This window comes from Erpetoichthys calabaricus, chromosome 12, assembly GCF_900747795.2.
Source record: "Erpetoichthys calabaricus chromosome 12, fErpCal1.3, whole genome shotgun sequence".
Classification (NCBI taxonomy): domain Eukaryota; kingdom Metazoa; phylum Chordata; class Cladistia; order Polypteriformes; family Polypteridae; genus Erpetoichthys; species Erpetoichthys calabaricus.
Window position 1 is genome coordinate 15,950,921 of NC_041405.2, and position 24,962 is coordinate 15,975,882.

Below are 24,962 nucleotides of genomic sequence, written 5' to 3' on the forward strand. Positions count from 1 at the left end.
ACTATTTGCTCATTTCCTACACATTTATGTGTCTATTTATGTATTTTGCTTGTTTAACTATGTATTTAATTTTAGCAGGACACTCAAAATGTGACTAATTCTGCAGCATTTCCAATCTGGTAATTCAGAAATGTTCCAACTAACCTTATTATTTAGGGAAAACAAAAATGGCTTTTTTACAAAGCAAAAAACAAAGTCACGGTTGTGTCATGTGCTCTAGTCATCCATGCTACAAGCATCAAGCTTTTCTTTCTTTCAGATCACTTTGTGTTTCAAGAGACAAATAGTGTGGTCATACAAGTTATGACAGAGGATCAAAAATAAATGTTGGGGATCAAACCAGGTCGTCCCGTTTAATCAATAAGGAAAAATGTGACCAAAATGGTGATCAGTGGTGCAAACAAACAAAATAACGGGCTGCTATGCCACCTTCAGGGAGTGCCTCAAAAATACAGTTCTCCAACCAAAAGAGGCAGAGTCCATTGACCTCATTGGGAATCTTCCAAGAATGAGCCTGGAAGGTGATCCTCAGACGTGTATGTGTGACGATAGATAGATAGATAGATAGATAGATAGATAGATAGATAGATAGATAGATAGATAGATAGATAGATAGATAGATAGATAGATAGATATTGACTTTAGTATAGTAGGCAGGATAGATAGATAGATAGATAGATAGATAGATAGATAGATAGATAGATAGATAGATAGATAGATAGATAGATAGATAGATAGATAGATAGAATTATTTATTGTCATTATGCATACGCATAACTTTTTTTGTTGGTAGGACTCGACTTCAAGGCATAATACTTAATTACACAATACACTATAAATAATAAAATAAACATAATAAGTATAAAAGACAGCAGCAATAAAACATCATCAAGTCCAGACTTTTCCTGAGGTAGTACGCCTGCAGAGATCAGTGATCTGTGTGCGTAGGTCTGCAGGGGAGGAATACAAGTGTGTGTGTTAGATCATGAGGGAAAGTGCGTGTACATGTCTACAGGGGGGCAGGTTAGGGGTAGATGTATGTGTGTGTGGGTATCAGCAGGGGCAGATGGACTTCATAGCTCTGGGGAAAAAGCTGTCTTTCAGTCTGCTGGTACGTGTTTTTATGTTTCTGTACTGCTTTCCCGAAGGCAGTGGTACAAACAGTCCATTTCCCGGATGGGTAAGATCCGCAGCTATACATTTGGCCCTCTTCTGTACCCTTCCAGCATATACAGAGTCCTAGTCTAGGAGAGGACGATCCCCTATGCTGTCCTCACCACCCGTGCCAAGTCCTTCCTGTCCTGAGCTGTGCAGCTGAGCAGCTGAGAGGAGAATCCAGCACGTCTCATCTTCCTGAGGAAGAAGAGTCTTTGTTGGGCCTTCTTTACCTGGTGAGATGTGTTCAAAGACCAGGTCAGATCCGATGTGATGTGGATACCCAAGAACTTGATATTGTCCACACACTGTCATGCTTGGGTCACAAAATTGCACAGAAAAACCAGAGGAAGTTGAAGAGACTGGAATTTTATTCAAACACTGCAAACAAACATTTATCTCTCAAACTTGCTTCTTGAAAGGAAAGAGTTAACACCTCCACTTGATATTTAAAAGTAACCTTGGACTTCTTCGGAGGAGGAGGAATACGCGCCAGGAGCAGGAGAGGTCTGAGAGAGAGAAGGAGAGATAATCAATTTAACAAACTGAGAGAAGCCCGTGCAGGCTTTTTAAGAAGGCGGAATACCACGCGAGAGGCATATTAAGCGACAGAGCCAGCTAGAAGTGAAAGGAGGAATGTGAAGGTAATCTGTCTGTTTCTTAGGGGTTTTCCCAGGGGCGTCTGTAACTTCTGGGGGTGCGATCAGTTTCGCAGCGCACAACACATTACAGCCTCCTCATGTATAAATATAGGAGCATGTTCTGTTCTTCTGGAATTCCTATAGTCCACAATGACTTCTTTGGTCTTGCTGGTTTTCAAGATGAGGTTGTTGACTGAGCACCATAGTGCTAGGTGTTGTATCTCCTCTCTATAGTGAGTCTCATCATTGTCTGATAGGAGACCCACCTCGGTCATATCATCCACAAACTTCACAACCATATTTGTGGCATGGATGGCAGAGCAATCGTGCATAAATAACGTGAAGAGTGCTGGGCTGAGCACACAACCCCGTGGTGTGCCTGTGTTCAAAACCAGTGTGGCTGATGTACGATCTCCAATTCTAACCACCTGAGGCCTGTTAGTGAGAAAGTCCCTGATCCAGAGACATAACGATGTGGACAGACCCAGATTATGAAGCTTTTGTACCAGCTTCTCCAGGATTACGGTGTTAAACGCTGAACTAAAATCGACGAAAAGCATGCTAACGTAAGTGTTAGGGCACTGCAGACGAGTCAGTACTGTGTGAAGTGCTATTGAGACGGCATCCTCTGTAGATCTGTTCCTCCTGTAGGCGAACTGATGGTTGTCAAATCCAGCAGGTATGGCATCCTTGATGTACTTTAGGAGGATTCTCTCAAAGCACTTCATTATCACTGAGGTCAGAGCCACAGGGTGGTAATCTTTAAGGCAGGTGACCGCTGATTTTTTAGGCACTGGCACAATAGTGGAGGATTTGAGGCAGACAGGGACCATTGCAAGTTGTAGAAAAAGGTTAAAAATGTCCAGAAAGACTCCTGCTAATTGATTTTCAGTGTTTTACCCAACACCTTATCTGGTCCTGCAGCTCTGTTGATGTTGATCCTCCTTAAGGTGGACCTCACTTGGTATAGCTGCAGGACTAGAGGCTGATGCTGCTCCTTCAGCAAAGGGAGATGTACAGTCTCCCTGATGCTAGATGCATCAAAGCGTGCAAAGAAACTGTTCAAGGTGTCAGGGAGACTAGGGTCATAGCTGACCTGCTGATGGCTGCGCTTATAATCCGTTATGGTCTTTAATTTTACCTAAAGTATAAAGAGACACTCAAGCAGTATGGTTAGCACCACTGCTGCGTAGATCCTGGGTTCCAATTCCAACACTGAAGTTGTCTTTGTGAAGTCTTCCCAACAGACCTATACGGGCATTTTTTTTTTCTCTGTGCCCACTTGGGTTTTTCATAAGAACACAAAAAAATTGACAAATGAAAGGAGACCATTCATTCCACCAAGCTTGTTTGTTTAGCTAATAGCTGAGCTGTACCAATATCTTATCCAGATTCTTCTCAAAGGTTGTCAAGGTTTCTCCTTCAACTACATGGCTTGGTAGTTCATTCCAGATTTCCACGACTCTTTGCATAACTGCTTCCTGGCTTCTGTCTTAAATGCACTTTCCATGAATTTCCACTCATGTCCTCGAGTACGTGATTCAGCCTTAAATGGAAAGAATTTGGCGTTTTTGCTGTGTCAATGCCTTTGAGGATTTTGAAGACGTCCCCAGATAGTGGCCTCTGCTTGAGGTTTAATTCTCTGAGCCTGTCGGAGTATGACATGTCCTGAAGTCCTGAGACACACTTGTAGTTTCATCTACCAACCCAACATCCCCAAAGTTTTGAGTGTTAGGTAAATCGCTAGTTCTCAATGGGCGTTACGTGAAGACGTCGGCCCCTTCTGATAGACTGGCACAGTTCAGAAGGGGTTTCAGTGTTGTGTCCAATCAGTTGTGCTTGCAAGTTTGTGAACCCTTTAGAATTTTCTATATTTCTGCATAAATATGACCTAAAACATCATCGGATTTTCACTCAAGTCCTAAAAGTAGATAAAGAGAAACCAGTTAAACAAATGAGACAAAAATATTATACTTGGTCATTTATTTATTGAGGAAAATGATCGAATATTACATATTTATGAGTTGCAAAAGTATGTGAACCTTTGCTTTCAGTATCTGGTGTGACCCCCCTTTGCAGCAATAACTGCAACTAAACGTTTCTGGTAAATGTTGATCAGTCCTGCACACCGGCTTGGAGGAGTTTTAGCCCATTCCTCCGTACAGAACTGCTTCAACTCTGGGATGTTGGTGGGTTTCCTCACATTAACTGCTCGCTTCAAGTCCTTCCATAACATTTCGATTGGATTAAGGTCAGGACTTTGACTTGGCCATTCCAAAACATTAACTTTATTCTTCTTTAATCATTCTTTGGTAGAACGACTTGTGTGCTTAGGGTCGTTGTCTTGCTGCATGACCCACCTTCTCTCGAGATTCAGTTCATGGACAGATATCCTTTAGAATTCTCTGACATAATTCAGAATTTATTGTTCCATCAATGAAGGCAAGCTGTCCTGGCCCAGATGCAGCAAAACAGGCCCAAACCATGATATTGCCACCACCATGTTTCACAGATGGGATAAGGTTCTTATGCTGGAATGCAGTGTTTTCCTTTCTCCAAACATAACGCTTTTCATTTAAACCAAAAAGTTCTATTTTGGCCCCATCCATCCACAAAACATTCTTCCAATAGCCTTCTGGTTTGTCAACATGATCTTTAGCAAACTGCAGACGAGCAGCAATGTTTTTTTGGAGAGCAGTGGCTTTCTCCTTGCAGCCCTGCCATGCACACCATTGTTGTTCAGTGTTCTCCTGATAGTGGACTCATGAACATGAACATTAGCCAATATGAGAGAGGCCTTCACTTGCTTAGAAGTTACCCTGGGGTCCTTTGTGACCTCACTGAGTATTACACGCCTTGCTCTTAGAGTGATCTTTGTTGGTCGACCACTCCTGGGGAAGGTAACAATGGTCTTGAATTTCCTCCATTTGTACACAATCTGTCTGACTGTGGATTTGTGGAGTCCAAACTCTTTAGAGATGGTTTTGTAACCTTTTCTAGCCTGATGAGCATCAACAACTCTTTTTCAGAATGTCCTCAGAAATCTCCTTTGTTTGTGCCATGATACACTTCCACAAACATGTGTTGTGAAGAGCAGACTTTGATAGATCCCTGTTCTTTAAATAACACAGGGTGCCCACTCACACCTGAATGTCATCCCATTGATTGAAAACACCGGACTCGAATTTCACCTTCAAACTAATTGCTAATCCTAGAGGTTCACATACTTTTGCCACTCACAAATATGTAATATTCGATCATTTTCCTTAATAAATAAATGGCCAAGTATAACATTTTTGTCTCATTTGTTTAACTGGTTTCTCTTTATCTACTTTTAGGACTTGAGTGAAAATCTGATGATGTTTTAGGTCATATTTATTCAGAAATATAGAAAATTCTAAAGGGTTCACAAACTTTCAAGCACAACTGAATGTTATCTTAACCCTGAATTGGATTAAGCAGCTTTGAGAATGTCAGTACATTTGCACATTTAAAAACAAAGAAGCATTTTAAAAGACAACAATTGTCTGTTGTAACCTTCCTTGCGCAACCGGTTTCTAAAAGTGTACATTTGGTGATACCACTTAATTGCCAAAGTCACACGTATTACCACAAGATCCTCTTGGAAAGCATTCTGCTTATTCATTGGAATGGCACAAATTACATCACCGCAACATTGCAACATGAGCCTCCCCAAGTTCTCTTCATGATGAATGAAACCACAGGAAGGATGATGCAACCCATGAGGTGAACAGAGGCCATCTGCTTTAAACGTTTCACATTGATTAATCCAGATCAGGGTTGAGTGGGGGCCAGAGCCTATTTTAGTAACCTCAGGAAACAACCATGGAGGGGACACTAAAGCCCACTTATAATCATAAACAGATGGAGTATCGCCACAACTGCTGAAGGTCTGTGCATCGGAACTGGGGGGTCCTCTACAGCGCATCTTCAACCTGAGCCTGGAACAGGGGAGAGTCCCGAGGCTTTGGAAAACATCTTGCATCACCCCAGTCCCAAAGGTATCACGTCCTATTGAGCTGAATGACTTTTGGCCTGTTGCTCTGACATCACATGTGATGAAGACCATGGAGAGGCTGCTGCTTCACCACCTTAGGCCACAGGTTCAACACGCCCTTGACCCTCTGCAGTTTGCATATCAGGAGAAGGTGGGAACGGAGGATGCCATCATCTATATGCTACACCGATCCCTCTCTCACTTGGACAGAGGCAGTGGTGCTGTAAGAATTATGTTTCTAGACTTCTCTAGCGCCTTCAACACAATCCAACTTCTGCTCCTTAGGGACAAGCTGACAGAGATGGGATTAGATTCATACCTAGTGGCATGGATCGTGGACTATCTGAAAGACAGACCTCAGTATGTGCGTCTTGGGAACTGCACATCTGACATTGTGGTCAGCAACACAGGAGCGCCACAGGGGACTGTACTTTTTCCGGTCCTGTTCAGCCTATATACATCGGACTTCCAATACAACTCGGAGTCCTGCCATGTGCAAAAGTTCGCTGATGACAATGCTATCGTGGGCTGCATCAGGAATGGACTGGAGGAGGAGTATAGGGATCTAATCGAGGACTTTGTTAAATGGTGTGACTCAAACCACCTACAACTGAACACCAGCGAAACCAAGGAGCTGGTGGTGGATTTTAGGAGGCCCAGACCCCTCATGGACCCCGTGATCATCAAAGGTGACTGTGTGCAGATGATGCAGACCTGTAAATATCTGGGAGTGCAGCTGGATGATAAATTAGACTGGACTGCCAATACTGATGCTTTGTGCAAGATAGGACAGAGACGACTATACTTCCTTAGAAGGCTGACGTCCTTCAACATCTGCAATAAGATGCTGCAGATGTTCTATCAGACAGTTATGGCGAGCGCCCTCTTCTACGCGGTGGTGTGCTGGGGAGGCAGCATTAAGAAGAAAGACGCCTCACGCCTGGACAAACTGGTGAGGAAGGCAGGCTCTATTGTAGGCATGGAGCTGGGCAGTTTGACATCTGTGGCAGAGCGAAGGGCGCTGAGCAGACTCCTGTCAATCATGGAGAATCCACTGCATCCACTAAACAGGATCATCTCCAGACAGAGGAGCAGCTTCAGTGACAGACTGCTGTCACTGTCCTGCTCCACTGACAGATTGAGAAGATCGTTCCTCCCCCAAACTATGCGACTCTTCAATTCCACCCGGGGGGGGTAAACATTAACATTTAACATTATACAAAGTTATTGTCTGTTTTTCACCTGCATTATTATTATTATCAATCATTAATTTAATATTATTTATTGAATCAGTATGCTGCTGCTGGATAATGTGAATTTCCCATTGGGATTAATAAAGTATCTATCTATCTATCTATCTATCTATCTATCTATCTATCTATCTATCTATCTATCTATCTATCTATCTATCTATCTATCTATCTATCTATCTATCTATCTATCTATCTATCCATCCACCCACATAGGGGACCAGGTGGAAAACCCACACAGACCCTGGAATAACATACAAACTCTGCAAAGACTATGACTGGGCACAGGATACAAACCAGTGGAACCAAATTACTGGTGGTACTCTGTTTATAATGACAATTCAGGAAGAGGAACTGGTACTCACTGGTACTGCAAGAAAACATGATGGGATGGTGAAATGTAATTTGTCACTATAAGATGACAACTGATTGAAGTGCAATTCCCCAGTCAAGATTTTTGAACAGGTGTCAGTACTCACCGGTATGCTAAGAAAAGGCAGCAGTACTTCATATTGAAATTAGAAGAGGTGCCAGTACTGCATACTGCTGAGTACTGGTGAAGGTCCTCTTCAAGCACTGATTCAAACTAACCTTACCACAAATTAAAATTACACGGGTAATGACTGGTGGCTAACTGGCTTATTCTACTAAAGACCACCCTGCACATTGGTTATCTTATTGGATTCAAAACCGTCTTAACCGTATCATAGGGCCCTGGGGAAAATACTGCACTGGGCCTTGTATATTGATAGCAAAACAGAAGCACACATAGGCATCAGAAACATTGTGGGCCCCTTATGCAACTGTGGCCCCCGGCCAGTGCCCATTGTGCCCATATGTTAAGATGGCTCTGATTAACCTTTACTCAACAGATAGTCATTTGAAGGAAATGCAATATTTGGATATTGTATTCTTTTTCATAGACTATGACCCCTATTAGAATATGTTTATCATATTATCTCCCTTATATAGCCCATATGAATATAGTGCATAGTCCGTATTAGGAATTTGGTTCTTATAATAAAAGAAGAAGAACATTTTCACAATAAGAATCACATTTAACATTACATATAGCATTTACATTGCATTTCATTATAAAACATAATGCCATATTAGGAATTTGGCTCTTATACTTAATAGTGATCCTGGGTCCTCCCTGAGTGGAGTTTGCATGTTGTCCCCGTGTCTATGTGCGTTTCCTCCGGGTGCTCCAGTTTCCTCCGACTGTCGAAAGACATGCAGGTTAGGGGGATTGTCAATACTAAATTGGCCCTAGAGCAGTGGTTCTCAAACTGTGGGGCGGGCCCCCCTAGGGGGGTGCGAAGTAACAAAAAGGGGGGGCGTGAAGATGTGAAAAAAGAAAACAGGAATCGAAAATATGAAAAATACATCTATTGAAACCAAAACAAATTAACTTAAACTACATTCTGATACTAGAAAAATAAACATAGAGTTAGATAAATGTCAATAAAAGTTAAGTAGGTATAATAAAATATGCATCTATGAAATATTATTAATTTAAAAAGAACAAATTGGTATTAGTGGGCTCCTTTCAAAAAAACGTTAGGGGGGCGCGATTAAAACCGTTACGAAAACTCGGGTCGCAAATACTTAAAGGTTGAGAAATGCTGCCCTAGTGTGTGTGTTTGTGTGTGTGTGTGTGTGTGTGTGTGTGTGTGTGTGTGTGTATTCACTCAATGATTGAAGGGCTTGCTCCTGCCTTGCGCCCTGTGCCCACTGGGATAGGCTCCAGCACCATACCCCCCAACCCCCACCATGACCCTATTCAGGACAAAGTGGCTCAGACAATGACTGACTAAGTTAACAATGAAGAATGTTTGATTACATTAGTTCTGCAAATGAAAGTTATCTCTATCAAGAGGCTGATGACTGTATCTTGATTACAAGGGCAGACACAGCTACTATCTCGATTAGTCTTGGTCCTTTTTATATTTTTCCTACTAAGTACTTTCATTAACAAATTTTGCTAAATTTATCAATATATTTTGAGGAAAATACCATTCATTCACTATTTCCCAAACACATGGTGTTCCAGAGGCTGTCTTAATAGTATCCCACCATTATTTGCTCTAAGGTGTAATTCTGTAATTTATTATTGTTAAACCACAAAACAGAAAATGGTAAGCAGGCCTCCACAAACACCCACAAGAGGCTCCAATTTCAGGTCAGGGACCACTGGATTGGCCTCTCCACAGGCAACCTATCCCCAAATCAAAAGGCAAGTTTTCCAGACAGGACATGCCTAGATGAGGTGCATAGGCTTTAAAAAGTTCAAAATGTTTCCAAAATTCCCTTTAACCCTTAAACCACCACAACTGGCTATAGTTGGTTCCCAGTGAAATTTGCCAGCACGCTGGATTTGATCAATCCGTGCCGTACATTTGTTGAGCAGCCAGCCCCCTAAGAAATCAGCATCACTGTCCCTGGGATTCAGCCACTGCACTAGATGAGCCTGTAAGCTTCAGCGTTGGCCACTGTGTGCTTGCGTGCAGCTAGTTCAAGCACAGTTGGCTCGGTCATTTACTGAATTTCATCAATGGTGACAGTGGCACCTTGTACATATTGTTAATTGGACGCCGTATAGCGCCCGACCCGGCACAGACTTACACAGAGGCACGTGTAAAAACACAAAGGCTTTATTTCTTTCTTCAGCTGGAGGGCACGTCTTCCCTGTGAACCTCCCAGCCACAACACAGTCCCAAGTACTAAGCACAACATAAATCATAACCCTTCTTCTGGCACCACCATTCCTCCCAGGCAACCTCGTCCTCTTCCTCCCGATTCTGGCCCTGAGTGGTGGTTGCCAGTCCTTTTTATAGGCCACCCGGAATGTGTTCCAGGTGCTTGATCACCTGTTCCTAATTGCACTTTCGGGCAGGGCTGTAGAGGTGTCCAGGCCGGCTCCGGGATCCATGCAGCACCCCCTGGCAGCCACCCCAGATCCCCACAGGGTTGTGGAGAACTCCATCTCCCATGAAACCCTGCGGGAAACTGAGGCACCATTGTCAGCCAGGGAGGATGCCACCAAGCGTCCCGGGGGAGGTACTGAGGAGCCCATGGCTGCTCCCCCGGAACATTAGTAGAAGGGGCGTCCCGGCCAGGCATGGGACCCGGTCGCCCGCCACAATATAATAACAGATTGTGGCAGTAGATTTGTTATAGTTTTTACAATTCATTAGCGGTGTGTAAAATGATCAGTGTTGCAGTAATTGTGATGCTCTTTGAATGAAAAAAATACGTGTTCCTTTAAAATTTCTTTTTTTTTTTTTGGTGAATTGTGACGTTTCCTTAAAAAGTGCAGCAAAAAAGTATTTGGCATCCGGGGGTGCATTAACTCCTCCAAGTATGCGACGGTTTAAGGGTTAACAAAAAAAAGGACCCAATAGTAACAGCGACATTTATTTCTATAGCACACTTTCATATAAAGGATGGAACTGAAAGTGCTTTACAAGATAAACTTAAAGACAACTTAAAATAAAGTAAGAAAAATAATGAATTAATAGCATACTCAAATAAATAATGAGCACAAAAGATTGATATATAATTAGAAAACTAGAGTTCTTAAGTCTAGAATTGTTTATTTAAGTCTCTAAACATGATAAGGTCACAAGGCCAGAAAAAACAACAAAAACAAAAACCAAACAGTTAAAAGCCATTTGTCTAAAGAACAAACAAAAACTGTTTTTTTTGGCATGACCTTTGAAGATCAGAGTTCAGGGTCAGCCATTGTATTGCTCCCTTGAAGCAATTTTCAGTTTAAGGGCCTTGCTCAAGGGCCCAACAGAGAAAGATTCCTTCTGGAAGTTTCTTTATGTTTAGAAAAAAATAGTAGAAAGTTTTAAAAAAGCAAGACACAAAGCAAACACTTAGACTTACTGAATCTTTGATTTTATGCTGTCTTGTTTCCTACAGCTGCAGAGTCCTTTGACCACAAAAAGTTTTTTGAGATGGTTGGTCTAAAGAAGAAAACTCCAGATGAGGTCAAAAAGGTCTTTCAGATTCTGGATCAGGACCACAGTGGCTTCATTGAGGAAGATGAACTCAAGTAAGTGCCAAGTAAAGATAGATAGATAGATAGATAGATAGATAGATAGATAGATAGATAGATAGATAGATAGATAGATAGATAGATAGATAGATAGATAGATAGATAGATAGATAGATAGATAGATAGATAGATAGATAGATAGATAGATAGATAGATAGATATTATTATTATTAAACAGTATGAATGTAAACCCATTTATCACACTATGGATTCAGAACTTTCTTTTAAATCGTTCACAGACAGTTAAAGTTCAGGACACTTTTTCAAAACCTCTTCATTCAAACACAGGAAGTCCACAGGGGTGTGTCTTATCACCATTACTGTTTACTCTGTACACAAGTGACCTGAGACAGAACAATGACCACTGCGCCATTATTAAGTATGCAGATGACACCATGATCATAGGATGCATATCTGGGAAGGATGAAAGCCACTATCTAAATCAAGTGGACTGTATGGTAAACTGGTGCAATAAAAACTCTCACTCTGAATGTAAAAAAGACCAAAGAAATTATATTTGATTTTAAGAGACAGAAATCTGTATGTTCACCTATTGTAGTTCTGGGAGAGGAGGTAGAAATAGTGAATGAATATAAATACTTAGGAACTTACCTAGAGAACAATCTTAACTGGAATACAAATACAAAAAAATTATTTTCTAAATGCAACCAGCGCTTATTTCTCCTCCATAAACTCAAACTATTTAAAGTAGACAAGGACCTCATGTTGTCCTTCTATCGCAGTATGATCCAGTCCGTGATCACTTTCAGTTTCATTGCCTGGTTTAATAGTCTGACAAACCAAAACTCAAAAAAGCTCCAGCAGATTACGAAGTATGCAGCTAAAGTTATTGGGGCTGATGTAGATGATTTGACTAGTGTGTGTCAGAGGGCAATGCTAAAGAAACTGGAAATCATCTCAACTGATGACAGACATCCATTACATGTAGAACTAAACTTCAGTAAATCAGGAAGGATAGTTGCTTTGAAAACCAACACAAATCGCTCCAGAAACTCCTTTCTTCCTAGTGCCATACGACTTTTCAATAAGAAATATCGGAGATAATGTTTAAGGTTTTGATATATATCCTGTTACCTTTTTTTTTTTTTTTTGGTATAAATATATTTTATCTAACTGCTTTACCCTAACCTTTCTTATTTCTATTTGTCTGTTTTATTTCATTCTGTCTGTTACCTGTTATTAGATGCAACCGAGAAGGCAAATTTCATGTTTTCCTTTGTAAATATGACTAAATAAAGAAACCTAACCTAATATTAACTTTATTGTAGTAGGCAGGATAGATAGATAGATAGATAGATAGATAGATAGATAGATAGATAGATAGATAGATAGATAGATAGATAGATAGATAGATAGATAGATAGATAGATAGATAGATAGATAGATAGATAGATAGATAGATAGATAGATAGATAGATAGATAGATAACACTTTATAACACACACACACATACGCACACCAAATGCAGTTTGCCATCATCAATTTACCTAACAGGTATATCTTTGGACAGTGGGGTGAAAACCAGAGCTCCCAGAGGAAACTCACGTGGACGCAGGGGGAACATGCAAACTCCACACAGAGAGTTACCACTGTGCCAGTTAGTACAGAATATGATTATGCCAGATTATAGCAATAACTCAGTAATTTGTGCATTATTAAAATGTAAATGTAGGACTATCATGATAACAGACATAATGAACACTAATAGGTCAAGGGGATTTGGAAAACACAGGGTGGGTTCAAACCCTGGATTATAGAGCGGTGTGGTATCTTCACACAATATATCCATCTTATTAAAACAGTTATCTTTGTGTCTGTCCAGTTGTCATGTCTCTGTTATTCTAACAGATGGCGCAACACAAACATTGACACTGCTTTTACAAATCCCATACCAAATGCACCTTGTATTTCTCATTCCAACAGATGGTACATCAGAAACATTTTTAGTAATAACATGTAAAGTATTTGATATTCCAACACTGCTTTTACAAATCCCATAAATAATGGTATATAACAGACACACATACATTACGGTTGTCATTCCAGCTTGTAGCAATGCATTTTATATTTCCCTAGATATCTGTGATGCACCATCTGTAAGAGTGACAAATGCAATGCATTTCATTACTACATTCATTACAAAGTATAGTACATTGCAATAGATGGTGTACTGCAAACATTAATGCTGAGGTCTATGTTAATTATTTATATTTTAACCCGTCTTAAATAGGTAGCACTGTAGTGTGTGTGTGTGTGTGTGTGTGTGTGTATTTGTTTGTTAAGAAGCACCTCCATAGGAATTTTTTCAAATCTAATTAATGCGGACTATGTCTTGCCCTTCTACATGAATGAAGGCACATATCTATGACACTATTAGGGTTATCCTTGGATAGGCATGTGGATATGTAAGGACGGAAACTTATTTTTGCAGATTTTCATTGGGTTGGTAAATAACCTTTTTGAGTGGGCACTGTCCATCTATAACCACATCACATGTGTCTATAACACATGTAGTTAGAGGTAATCTGAACAAAGTTATTTGGGTTTGCGTCTTTCATGTGGCAAACTGCATAGGAAAACTGATCGAGAATATGACATGGCAGATTGAAACAGAAAAGCAGAAACATCTGCTGAATCTGAAGCAAATTACAAAACCCAATTATGAGATAAAATAAAACAGAATGACAGTCCCAGCATCTGCTAAGCGTCAAGCACATGCAGTACAGCAACCTGCTAGTGCACATGAACTACTGGGACTGGAACCTTGATTAGTTTAGATTAGATATACTTTATTTGTCTTGATCTTGGAAGTACCGGAGATCTGTGTGTTTCTAGTATGTTACAAAGCATCTGTTATTTTAAAACAGCTCAACTGGATGAGCAAAACAACCACTGCAACCTTCCATCACCTTTGAATGTCCATGTGGGAGGCCAGCCATGCATTGTTTATCTTTTGAAATCTGAAAAAAGCTGGCAGAGCTACAGAATGCCAACCTTGCCATCTTAACATGACAGCTGCTTTTTTTTTTTTTCCTTTTTCTGACTTCATTCTCCAGGTTTGTGATGAAGGGTTTTTCTAAAGATGGTAGAGACCTGTCTGATGCTGAAACCAAAAAATTTATGAAAGCGGGAGACAAGGATGGAGATGGCAAAATTGGCATTGATGGTAAGTGCTGACACTTAAAATGAGAGGGAGAAACATAAACCTCTGTATAGGTTATATCATAAACGTAAAGGCAAGGCCATCCCTACTCTTTCTGGAGCTGAAAGTGGGGTACCTAGAAATTAGAAACATGTTCTAAAGAAATGTCACAAGATGAACAATTTAGGATCAAATGCAAGCAGCTGTTAATATAATTAAATATTACAAACATAAATTATTATCTCTACACACACACATCTATATATACCCAATATCTATATATATATACATATAAATATACAGTCATGGCTGAAATTATCGGCACCCCTGGAATTTTCCTTGAAAATGCACCATTTCTCCCAGAAAATTGTTGCAATTACAAATGTTTTGGTATCCACATGTTTATTTCCTTTATGTGCATTGGAACAACACAAAAAAACAGAGAAAAAAAGCCAAATCTGACATCATTTCACACAAAACTCAAAAACCAGGTTGGACAAAATTATCGGCACCCTCTACTTAATATTTGGGTGCATGCCCTTTGGAAAATATAACTGAAATCAAGCACTTACTATAACCATCAACAAGCTTGTTACACCTCTCAACTGGAATTTCCGACCACTCTTCTTCTTTTGCAAACTGCTCAAGGTCTCTCAGATTTGAAGGGCGCCTTCTCCCAACAGCAATTTTGAGATCTCTCCATAAGTGTTCAATTGGATTTAGATCCGGACTCATTGCTGGCCACTTCAGAACTCTCCAGTGCTTTGTCTTCAATCCATTTCTGAGTGCTTTTAGAGGTATGTTTGGGGTCATTGTCCTGCTGGAACACCCATGACCTCTGACGCAGACCCAGCTTTCTGACACTGGGCCCTACATTGTGCCCCAATATCTTTTGGTAGTCTTCAGATTTCATGATGCCTTGCACACAGTCATGGCATCCAGTGCCAGAGGCAGCAAAACATCCCCAAAACATCTTAGAACCTCCACCATGTTTGACTGTAGGTACTGTGTTCTTTTCTTTGTAGGCCTCATTCCGTTTTCTGTAAACAGTAGAATGATGAACTTTACCAAAAAGCTCTACCTTGGTCTCATCTGTCCACAAGACGTTCGCCCAGAAGGATTTTGGCTTCCTCAAGTACATTTTGGCAAACTGCAGTCTAGCTTTTTTATGTTTCTGTGTCAGCAGTAGGGTCCTCCTGGCTCTCCTGCCATAGCGTTTCATTTCGTTCAGATGTTGACGGATAGTTCGAGATGACACTGATGCACCCTGAGTCTGTAGAACAGCTTGAATATGTTTTGAAGTTGATTGGAGCTGTTTATCCACCATTCAGACTATCCTTCATTGCGGTCTTTTATCAATTTTTCTCTTCCGTCCACGTCCAGGGAGATTAGCTAAGGTGCCATGTGTTGTGAACTTCTTGATTATGTTGCTCACAGTGGACAAAGGAACATGAAGATCTCTGGAGATGGACTTGTAGCCTTGAGATTGTTGATATTTTTCCACAATTTTTGTTCTCAAGTCCTCAGACAATTCTCTGCTCTTCTTTCTGTTCTCCATGCTTAGTGTGGCACACTTAGACAACACAACAGAAAGGTTGAGTCAACTTTTCTCCATTTTAACTGGCTTCAGGTGTGATTGCTGTATTGCCAGCACCTGTTTCTTGCCACAGGTGATTTCAAACAAGCATCATATGCTTGAAATAAAACGATTTACCCACAATTTTGAAAAGGTGCCAATAATTTTGTCTGGCCCATTTTTGGAGTTCTGTGTGACATGATGTCAGATTTGGCTTTTTTTCTCTGTTTTTTCGTGTTGTTCCAATGCACGTAAAGGAAATAAACATGTATATACCAAAACATTTGTAATTGCAATAACTTTCTGGGAGAAATGGTGCATTTTCTGGGAAAATTCCAGGGGTGCCGATAATTTTGGCCATGACTGTATATATATATATACTGTACATACTAGCCATCCCCAGTGGCTCCGCCCTTGCAGTAGTGAAACAGGACAAACTTTAAAAATCAATGAACAAAAAGGCATCGCTAACTAAGCGGAGGCAAGGTACCCTCCAAAACACAGAGGAAGACCGACTCCTCACTCTTGACATCACTCTTCCCCCTCCCCTTGGCTCACAGCCTCTGTCTCGGATTAGCGTGAATATATCGCTCCTACAAGCGAACTATGATTCTTAGCACGATGAGAGAAATCGCAAAATCAACCGGAGTGTTTGAGCAAATTCTAGAAAAAAACCTGATCTAAATCCATTAAGTAGTTCTTTTGTGAAAAGGGGACAGACAGACAGACGTTCACTAGCTACAAGTGGGCGTAAGGTACGCCCTGAGGCTGCCTCGTGAGTGAGGAGGGTCACGCCCCCTTGCCCTCGGTCCGTGGCGTCTCTCACTGGAATGTTCAAGCAAATTACAGAAAAAAAACCCGATCTAAATCCGTTAAATAGTTCTCTCGTGAAAAGTGGACAGACATACAGACAGACAGATGTTGGATATATATATATATACACGGGCAGCACGGTGGCACAGTGGGTAGCGCTGCTGCCTCACAGTTAGGAGACCCGGGTTCACTTCCCAGGTCCTCCCTGCGTGGAGTTTGCATGTTCTCCCCGTGTCTGTGTGGGTTTCCTCCCACAGTCCAAAAACATGCAGGTTAGGTGCATTTGTGATCCTAAATTGTCCCTAGTGTGTGCTTGATGTGTGTGTGTGCCCTGCGCTGGGCTGGCGCCCTGCCCTGGGTTTGTTTCCTGCCTTGCGCCCTGTGTTGGCTGGGATTGGCTTCAGCAGACCCCCTCTTGACCCTGTAGTTAGGATATAGTGGGTTGGATAATGGATGGATGGATGTACAGATATATATATATATATATATATATATATATATATATATATATATAGCACCTTCTAATTCAAAACATTTCTATCATATCTCCTCTTAACCTTTGCTAGCTTAAACTGAAAAGATTCAACCGCTTTAAGTTTTTCCCCATAACTCATGCCCTCACTCATATGCTTAGTTGTTCATGGCACAGAGACAAGTCCAAAGCAACAGCCATTTATTTTATTGTGGGGCGGCGCTTTTCCCCGCTCCCCACTACAGAGCACAGTACAAAAGCACCAGCAGTAATGCTCAGTCCCTTCTTCTTTTTCTTCTTCTTCCTCATCCTCCTCCTCCTCTCCCACCAAGCTTTGTCCTCCACCTCCTGACTCTGGCTCTTTGAATACAGTAAGTTGGCTCCTTTTATTCTACTCCTGGGAGTGCTCCAGGTGGTGCTATAGAATTACCTGGAATCACTCCCAGGTGTGGTGTAAGTCCATTATAGGGCTCCACAGCTCCCCCTGGTGGCCCCCACGGAACCCAACAAGGCTGCACCAAACTCCAAGTCCCAGTATGCCCTGTGAGAATCTGTGGTGCTACAGCAGCCCAGGAAGGCTGCCCTTTAGTGTCCTGGGGAAGGTATTGCCCTGCTGATGCTCTCTTTCTCCCGGTCCTTCCATACAGTTGGCATCTCATCCAGGTAATGGCCGTGGCTGCCCGTCACAATATCCATCTTGAACTTTCTCCATTTTTTGTAACTTTTCTGGTTATCCATCCATCTTTATAATCTGCCCATTCAAGGCAGGATCATAAGGCGGCTCTGATGTTCTAATATTCTAAAAACTCAGAACAGGCTGCAATTTCATCTCATGGCCTGTAATAAATAATCAGTTTGTATCTTCTATTAATATTAAACACTGGTGAGGCCTCATCTGGAGTCCTGGGTGCAGTTTTGGTCTCCAGGCTACAAAAAGGACATAGCAGCACTAGAGAAGGTCCAGAGAAGAGTGACTGGGCTGATTACAGGGGTACAGGGGGATGAGTGATGAGGAAAGATTGAAAAGAGCTGAGCCTTTACAGTTTAAGCAAAAGAAGATTATAGAGGTGACCTGACTGAAGTGTTTAAAATTATCAAGGGAATTAGTCCAGTGGATCGAGACGGTGACTTTAAAATGAGTTCATCAAGAACACCAGGGCACAGTTGTAAACTTGTTAAGGGTAAATTTCACACAAACATTAGGAAGTTTTTCTTCACACTAAGAATCACAGACACGTGGAATAAGTGACCAAGTAGTGCGGTATGACTTCAGGGATTTTAGGGACTTTCAAAACTTGACTTGATGTTATTTTAGAAGAATTGAGTGAATAGGACTGGCGGGCTTTGTTGGGCTGAATGTTCTGTTCTCGTCCAGATTGTTCTAATGATCTAATCGTTCAACATTTGCTTTTTTTCATTATGAGACCAGTTATTAACAGCACTACTGTATAAAACCCTTATAAGGACATTTTAAGAGTTTGTGTGATTATAGCTTAAACGATAAATAGTATTGACAATCAACAAATTGAGAAAATCCAGCATTTATCATAGTGTGCTGCTGTACATGTGAGACTGCAGAATGAATTCCTAGATGGGCAGAGGGTGCAAACGCGGCACTGGATGATGTGACATGCCTGTAGGACGCTACACTGTGCCTTCTTAACCTCGGTGTCTTCTTCTCTTTTGTATTATAGAGTTTGCTGCTCTGGTGGCTGAATCATAAGACGGCATTGACCAATCTGATCCCTCCCCGTCCCTGTCCTTAGCATACCGATGTCTCTCACCAATTTTTCCTCAAGAAGGGCACCACCCTGTAAACAGCTCATATTTATTTCCTTTTTTTATATTGAATTGTCTTCCTGAAGGAAAAACAAAAAGAAGAAAGAAAGAACCAAAACCCAGTCTCTGCACAATGCAGCCCGGTGACGTTTTTTTGTGAAATGCACTGGAAGTTGTGGTGAATTACAATAAAAAGAAAAGAACGAAAGAAACAAAAAGTCATTTTTTTTCTTGTACTAGACTGCAGTGCTTTTTCTTCATGTTTTTGTTTCTTTACTAGAAAATGTTATTTGAATAGATAGCCCTAACAAATTAAGATTACACTTCCAAGACACTGAAGTTGCCACGGGGATATTGAAAGGAAAAAATAAGAAGTGACTAATCTAGCAGACAAAGTCAGAATATGCTGTTTTATAAACACTGAACCACACAACCTCCTACCTTGCACGAATTATGAGATAAGGCAATAAGTTAGGTTTTTAGGTAAATAGGTGAGGCACTATAACACAGAAGCACAAGTTAATTATAGGGTTAGTGCTTCTATAGTTATACTTTAGCATATTCAGCATCAGTGTTTACAGTGTGCCCTCTATTGGAATGTATTTTATAATGCACATAAGTAATGAAATACATTACATTTGTCATTCCAACAGATGGTGCATCACAAGTATTTGTAATAATAAAATAAATTACTACAAATGTTTGTGATGCGCCATCTGTTGGAATGACAAATGAAATGCACATATTTCTGGTATATGACATTTCGAATGGGATTCATAAAAGCAGAGTTAATATTTGATTTGCACCTTCTGTTGTAATGACAAATGCAATGAATATGTCTCTGTTATATGTTATTAATAATAATAACACTTCTTCATAATTATATAGCGCTTTTGTTTGGTATGGGATTCGTAAAAAGCAATGTTAATGTTTGTGATGCACCATCTGTTGGAATGAGAAATGCAATGCACGTCTCTCTATTATATGCCATTTGGTAAGGGATCTGCAAAGCAGTGTTAATGTTTGTGATGCGGAAACTATTGGAACAGCAAAAGCAATGAATCATATTACTAAAAATGTTTGTGATGTGCCATCTGTTGGAATGACAGAGACATAGCAACCAGACAGACACAGAGGTACACAGACACTTGTCCTTTTTTAAGTTATATATATATATATATATATATATATATATATATATATATATATATTCACGGCATTCGTAGTCTGAATCACAATCTGATTGTATGGGTGGTTACCTACCAGGTAACGCTTGTGGTTGGTCAGCAAGTCGGCTAACATCCGCCACATGCCCTCTTTCAGTTGCGAGAAGCAGATCATAGAATGGTTGAAACAGTTTACTGTCAAATAATGCAAAGAGTACGCAACACGTGTTTCACCCTAATTCTGGGCTCATCAGGCGTACACACTCTACTTCACTCCCTCTCGGGAATCGAACCTCGGACGTCAGCGCTAGAGGCGAAGCCCCTAACCACAAGCGTTACCTGGTAGGTAACCACCCATACAATCAGATTGTGATTCAGACTACGAATGCCGTGAATGTAATTACCCCGATCTACATGCTGTCAAATGAACGAACCACACGCCGTGGCGCAACGTTAGGGGCTTCGCCTCTAGCGCTGATGTCCGAGGTTCGATTCCCGTAAGGGAGTGCAGTGAGTGTGTATGCCTGATGAGCCAAGAATTAGGGCGAAACATGTGTCGCGTACTCTTTGCATTATTTGACAGTAAACTATTTCAACCATATATATATATATATATATATATATACACTGTATATATATATATATATTTATATATATTCTACTACATATATATCCAATATATATCTATGTAAATGCTTCAAAACTGATTGGACAGCGCTTCACAGTACAGATGGACAGTGAGCCAAAACATACCATGACAGCAAACCAAATGCTTTTTAAGGCAAAGTATTGGAATATTCTTCCATGGCCAAGTCAATCAACTGACCTCAACCCAACTGGACACGCATTTCACTTGCTGAAGACAAAACTGAAGACAGAAAGTCCAACGAACAAGCAACAACTGAAGGCCGCAGTCGTAAAGGCCTGGCAAAGCATTAGTAGGGTGGGAACCCAACACTTGGAGAAGGCTGTGAGTTCAGACTTCAGGCACTTACTGAGTGCAAAGAATTTTCAACTAAATATTGAAAATGATCGTTATATTTACAATTATGTTAGTTTGACCAAATACTTTTGAGCCCCTGGAATGGGGGGACCATATACAGTATAAAAATGTCTGTCATTCCTTAATGGCTCATACAAAGTTTTTGTTAAGCATCTTAAAGGACGTGTCTTACAATGCGTTTCTCACTCATTATTTCAGACGTGTACTGGTGTGGGTGGACATTCACAGTACATTTAGAATTAAAGCTGCGTGTAGAGTGGGTTATCTGTGGTTGAGATTGTGAAGTTAGGAAAGTAATATGAAAGAGAAAGAACTGCATCTTGCAACCTGATAGCCATTTGAATGATTCATTATTTAATATAACGATCGTTCATGTTCTGTTACCACAATCATAAAATCTGCTATAAACAAAGACATCCATGCTGTGAAAAATCCACTGAAAGTACTTTCATATCACATAACCCAATGCTGTTTTTGCTTGCTCTACATTTATGGATTAACGCCGTTATCATCATTTCCAAATTTTAAATCCAATTTGGTGTTAGAAGGTCTAGACATAGACAGCGAGTGGAAAGCTTCCTGGTGACATTGGCCAATCTCTCTCTCTGCTCCCACCTTTTCTGAGCAATGTCGCCACTACACTCCACCTGTTCACAGTGCAAATCCCATCCTCATCACCAAATGAATTTCCATGGACACATACTACAAAGCATCTCAGTTTGAAGATTTTCACTGTGGTCATAAGAAAACCCACAACACCTGGCTCTCTGACAGGTCTTCTTGCAGCGTGGGCTGATTGGAGAACTTCTTTAGTTGGCCATGCAGACACTGCTTCCAAGCACTGCAAGTGGACTGCATTCTGGTGACATCAGCTGAGCTCTCCCTTTCGCAAACCCACACCTGTTCTGTGCAGTGTCACCATTACACTCCACTCCTCCACAGTGCAAATCCCATCCTCACCACCAAGTGAAGTCCCATGGATTCACACCACAAAGTATCTCAGTTTGAAGATATGAATGGTGAGGAACTGTCGGTGGTCATATGGCTCAGAAGCGGTCTCGTTGCAGAGTGAGTTAATTGGAGAATTCCTAAGAACTGCAAGTGGAATGCTTCCTGGTGACTTTGGCATATCTCTCTCTCTGCCACCACTTTTTCTGGGCAACATCGCCACTAAAATCCACCCGTTCACAGTGCAAATCCCATCCTCATCTCCAAGTGAAGTCCCATGGAGTCACACCACAAATCATCTAAGTCTGAAGATTTGAATGGTGATGGTGGACAACCACAAACCCACAACATATGGCTCAGAAGTGGTCTCCTTATTGAGTTAATTGGACAATATTCCTAAGCACTGCAAGTGGAATGCTTCCTGGTGACATCGGCCAATCCCTCTCTCTCTCTCTCTCTGCCCCCACCTTTTCTGGGAAACATCACCACTACACTCCACCCGTTCACAACTCAAATCTCATCCTCGTCACCAAGTGAATTGACATGGAGTCACACCACAAATCATTTCAATTTGAAGATTTGCATCGTGATTTAAAGCTAGTGGTCGGCCACAAACCAATGACGTCTGGATCAGAAGCGGCATCTCAGCCGCACAGAGACCTTGTCTGAACAGGGTGAGCAAAGTACTTCCTGGTGATGTCAGCTGCCATACACACTACTGAGTCACATTATGAGTTGCTAAGATGAAATTTACACAATGTGGATCAACCAATGATTTTGATTTTTGGTGTGATGTTGAATCCAGCCTTCAATGGGTTGGCGATTTTGGTTTCCATTGACTATTGTTACATCATTTTGTCCTCAACGAATTATACAATATTACTCAGTAAAGATTTTCCACTTGAATATTTTATTCATCGAGATCCGTGTGTGTGATTTAAGCGTTCCCTTAATTTTTTTGAGCAGTGTATACGGGTGACCATTAGTGCTACGCCTCATCCCCTGGTGCAGCTTCAGCCACTGAGGAAACGCTCTTTTAAATATCACTCTAATGTGGAAGAAACCCACCGTCAGACTGGCAAACACTCTTCTACAGTCAGGTCTACAAGTATTGGTTTTCACAAAGTTTCCTTCTTCAGTGTTTTTAGATCTTTTTGTCAGATGTTTTCATGGTATACTGAAGTGTAATTACAAGGATGTCATAAGTTTCAAAGGATTTTATTGACAATTACATTAAATTTATGCAGAGTCAATATTTGCAGTGTTGGCTCTTCTTTCTTTTGTCAAGACCTCTTCAATTCGCCCTGGCAGGCTGTCAATCAACTTCTGGGCCAAATCCTGACTGATGGCAGCCCATTCTTGCATAATCAATGCTTTGAGTTTGTCAGAATTGGTGGGTTTTTGTTTGTCCACCCGCCTCTTGAGGATTGACCACAAGTTCTCAATGGGATTAAAGGTCTGGAGAGTTTCCTGGCCCATGGACCCAAAATTTGTTCACCGAACCACTTAGTTCTCACTTTTGCCTTATGGCCCGGTGCACCATCATGCTGGAAAAAGCATTGTTGGTCTCTAAACTGTTCTTGAATGGTTGGGAGAAGTTGATCTAGGAGGATGCAGAGCTCTTGAAAAAGAAAGAAAGGACAACACTACAAAGATTGACTCTTTGCATAAACTTCATGTAATTGTCAATAAAAGCCTTTGAAACTTATGAAATGCTTGTAATTCTACTTCAGTATACCATAGAAACATCTGACAAAAAGATCTAAAAACATTGAAACTTTGTGAAAACCAATACTTGTGTCATTCTCAAACCTTTTTGGCCACGACTATATACAGCACTCTAATGCTAAAGAAACACAGCCTCAGAATGGCGAACGTCAGTTCAGCTGCTGCCAAACCACAGAAAACACTCACGGCCCGTCGCTGCTAGTCTTTAAAGCCAGTTCACTCACCTGTTGTCCTGTCCACACTGCCTCAGTCCCAGTCCATTCATAGCATCTGCTGTGCCTTTCTCTCTATAGTTGAGTCCTCTCAAAGAAGACATCGATGAAGTTCCTTTAAACTCAAGAGTTGGAGTTGCTGTAATGGAGATAACTAGGAAGTTGTCCTCTTTTCTGTGCATTTGACTTAAGGCTCCGGTATTGAATAAAGCTTGGGTACTGTTTCTGAAAGTGCCAAGATAAAAGTTGTGTTTACTGAATCCTCTTCTGACGGTCTTTTGTGCAATTCAGCAGCCCGGATGCGACGGGATCATTTCTTTAGTATCATACTTGTTTTAGTCTTAATATATCCACCATGGGTATACCATATTACTTCCAATATTAGGTGCATTTTTTTATGCTCTTCCAAATTGAAAATTGCGGTACATCTTAAATTTGATATATTTCATGGTCATACCTTGTAAGAAATTCTGCAGGTAAGCAAACAGGGGGAGACAGCTCATGCAGCCTTGAGAAAAGAAGAAGCAATTCAGTGTGCAGGCTTAAAAGAAAGGAAAAATGATGATAGTGTGAGTGGAAATGTGAATTCAGTGCACGTTCTTGTCAACGGGAAAGTGATTACACACGTCTGAAAGAGAAAGAAAGAACACAAAAGAAAAAAAATAGGGTCTTGGATTACCGGTACACAGTGCCCTCCGTAATGTTTGGGACAAAGACACATTTTCATTTCATATCCCCATTTGCTCCAAAGTTTAAATTTACAAATCAAACCATTCAGACGTGATTTGTATCCAGCAAGGGGGCGTTAGCTCTCTTGTTGGAATGAGTTCTTTTGTAATTGCGGCGTGTAACATAACCCGAAATCTACTGTGCATCCGGAAAGTATTCACAGCGCATCACTTTTTCCACATTTTGTTATGTTACAGCCTTATTCCAAAATGGATTAAATTCATTTTTTTCCTCAGAATT

General features: G+C 40.9%; 1 protein-coding gene across 1 annotated transcript in view; it reads left to right on the forward strand.

The window, feature by feature from the left end:
- Positions 1-19,034, forward strand: part of pvalb7 (parvalbumin 7) — a 37,635-nt gene extending 18,601 nt beyond the window's left edge. Inside the window, exons 3-5 of the mRNA XM_028816805.2 lie at positions 10,998-11,130; positions 14,211-14,320; positions 18,852-19,034. Coding sequence (XP_028672638.2) covers positions 10,998-11,130; positions 14,211-14,320; positions 18,852-18,880 — 272 coding nt within the window. The 3' untranslated portion in view covers positions 18,881-19,034. The remainder of the gene's footprint in view (positions 1-10,997; positions 11,131-14,210; positions 14,321-18,851) is intronic.
- Positions 19,035-24,962: the final 5,928 nt, after the last annotated feature.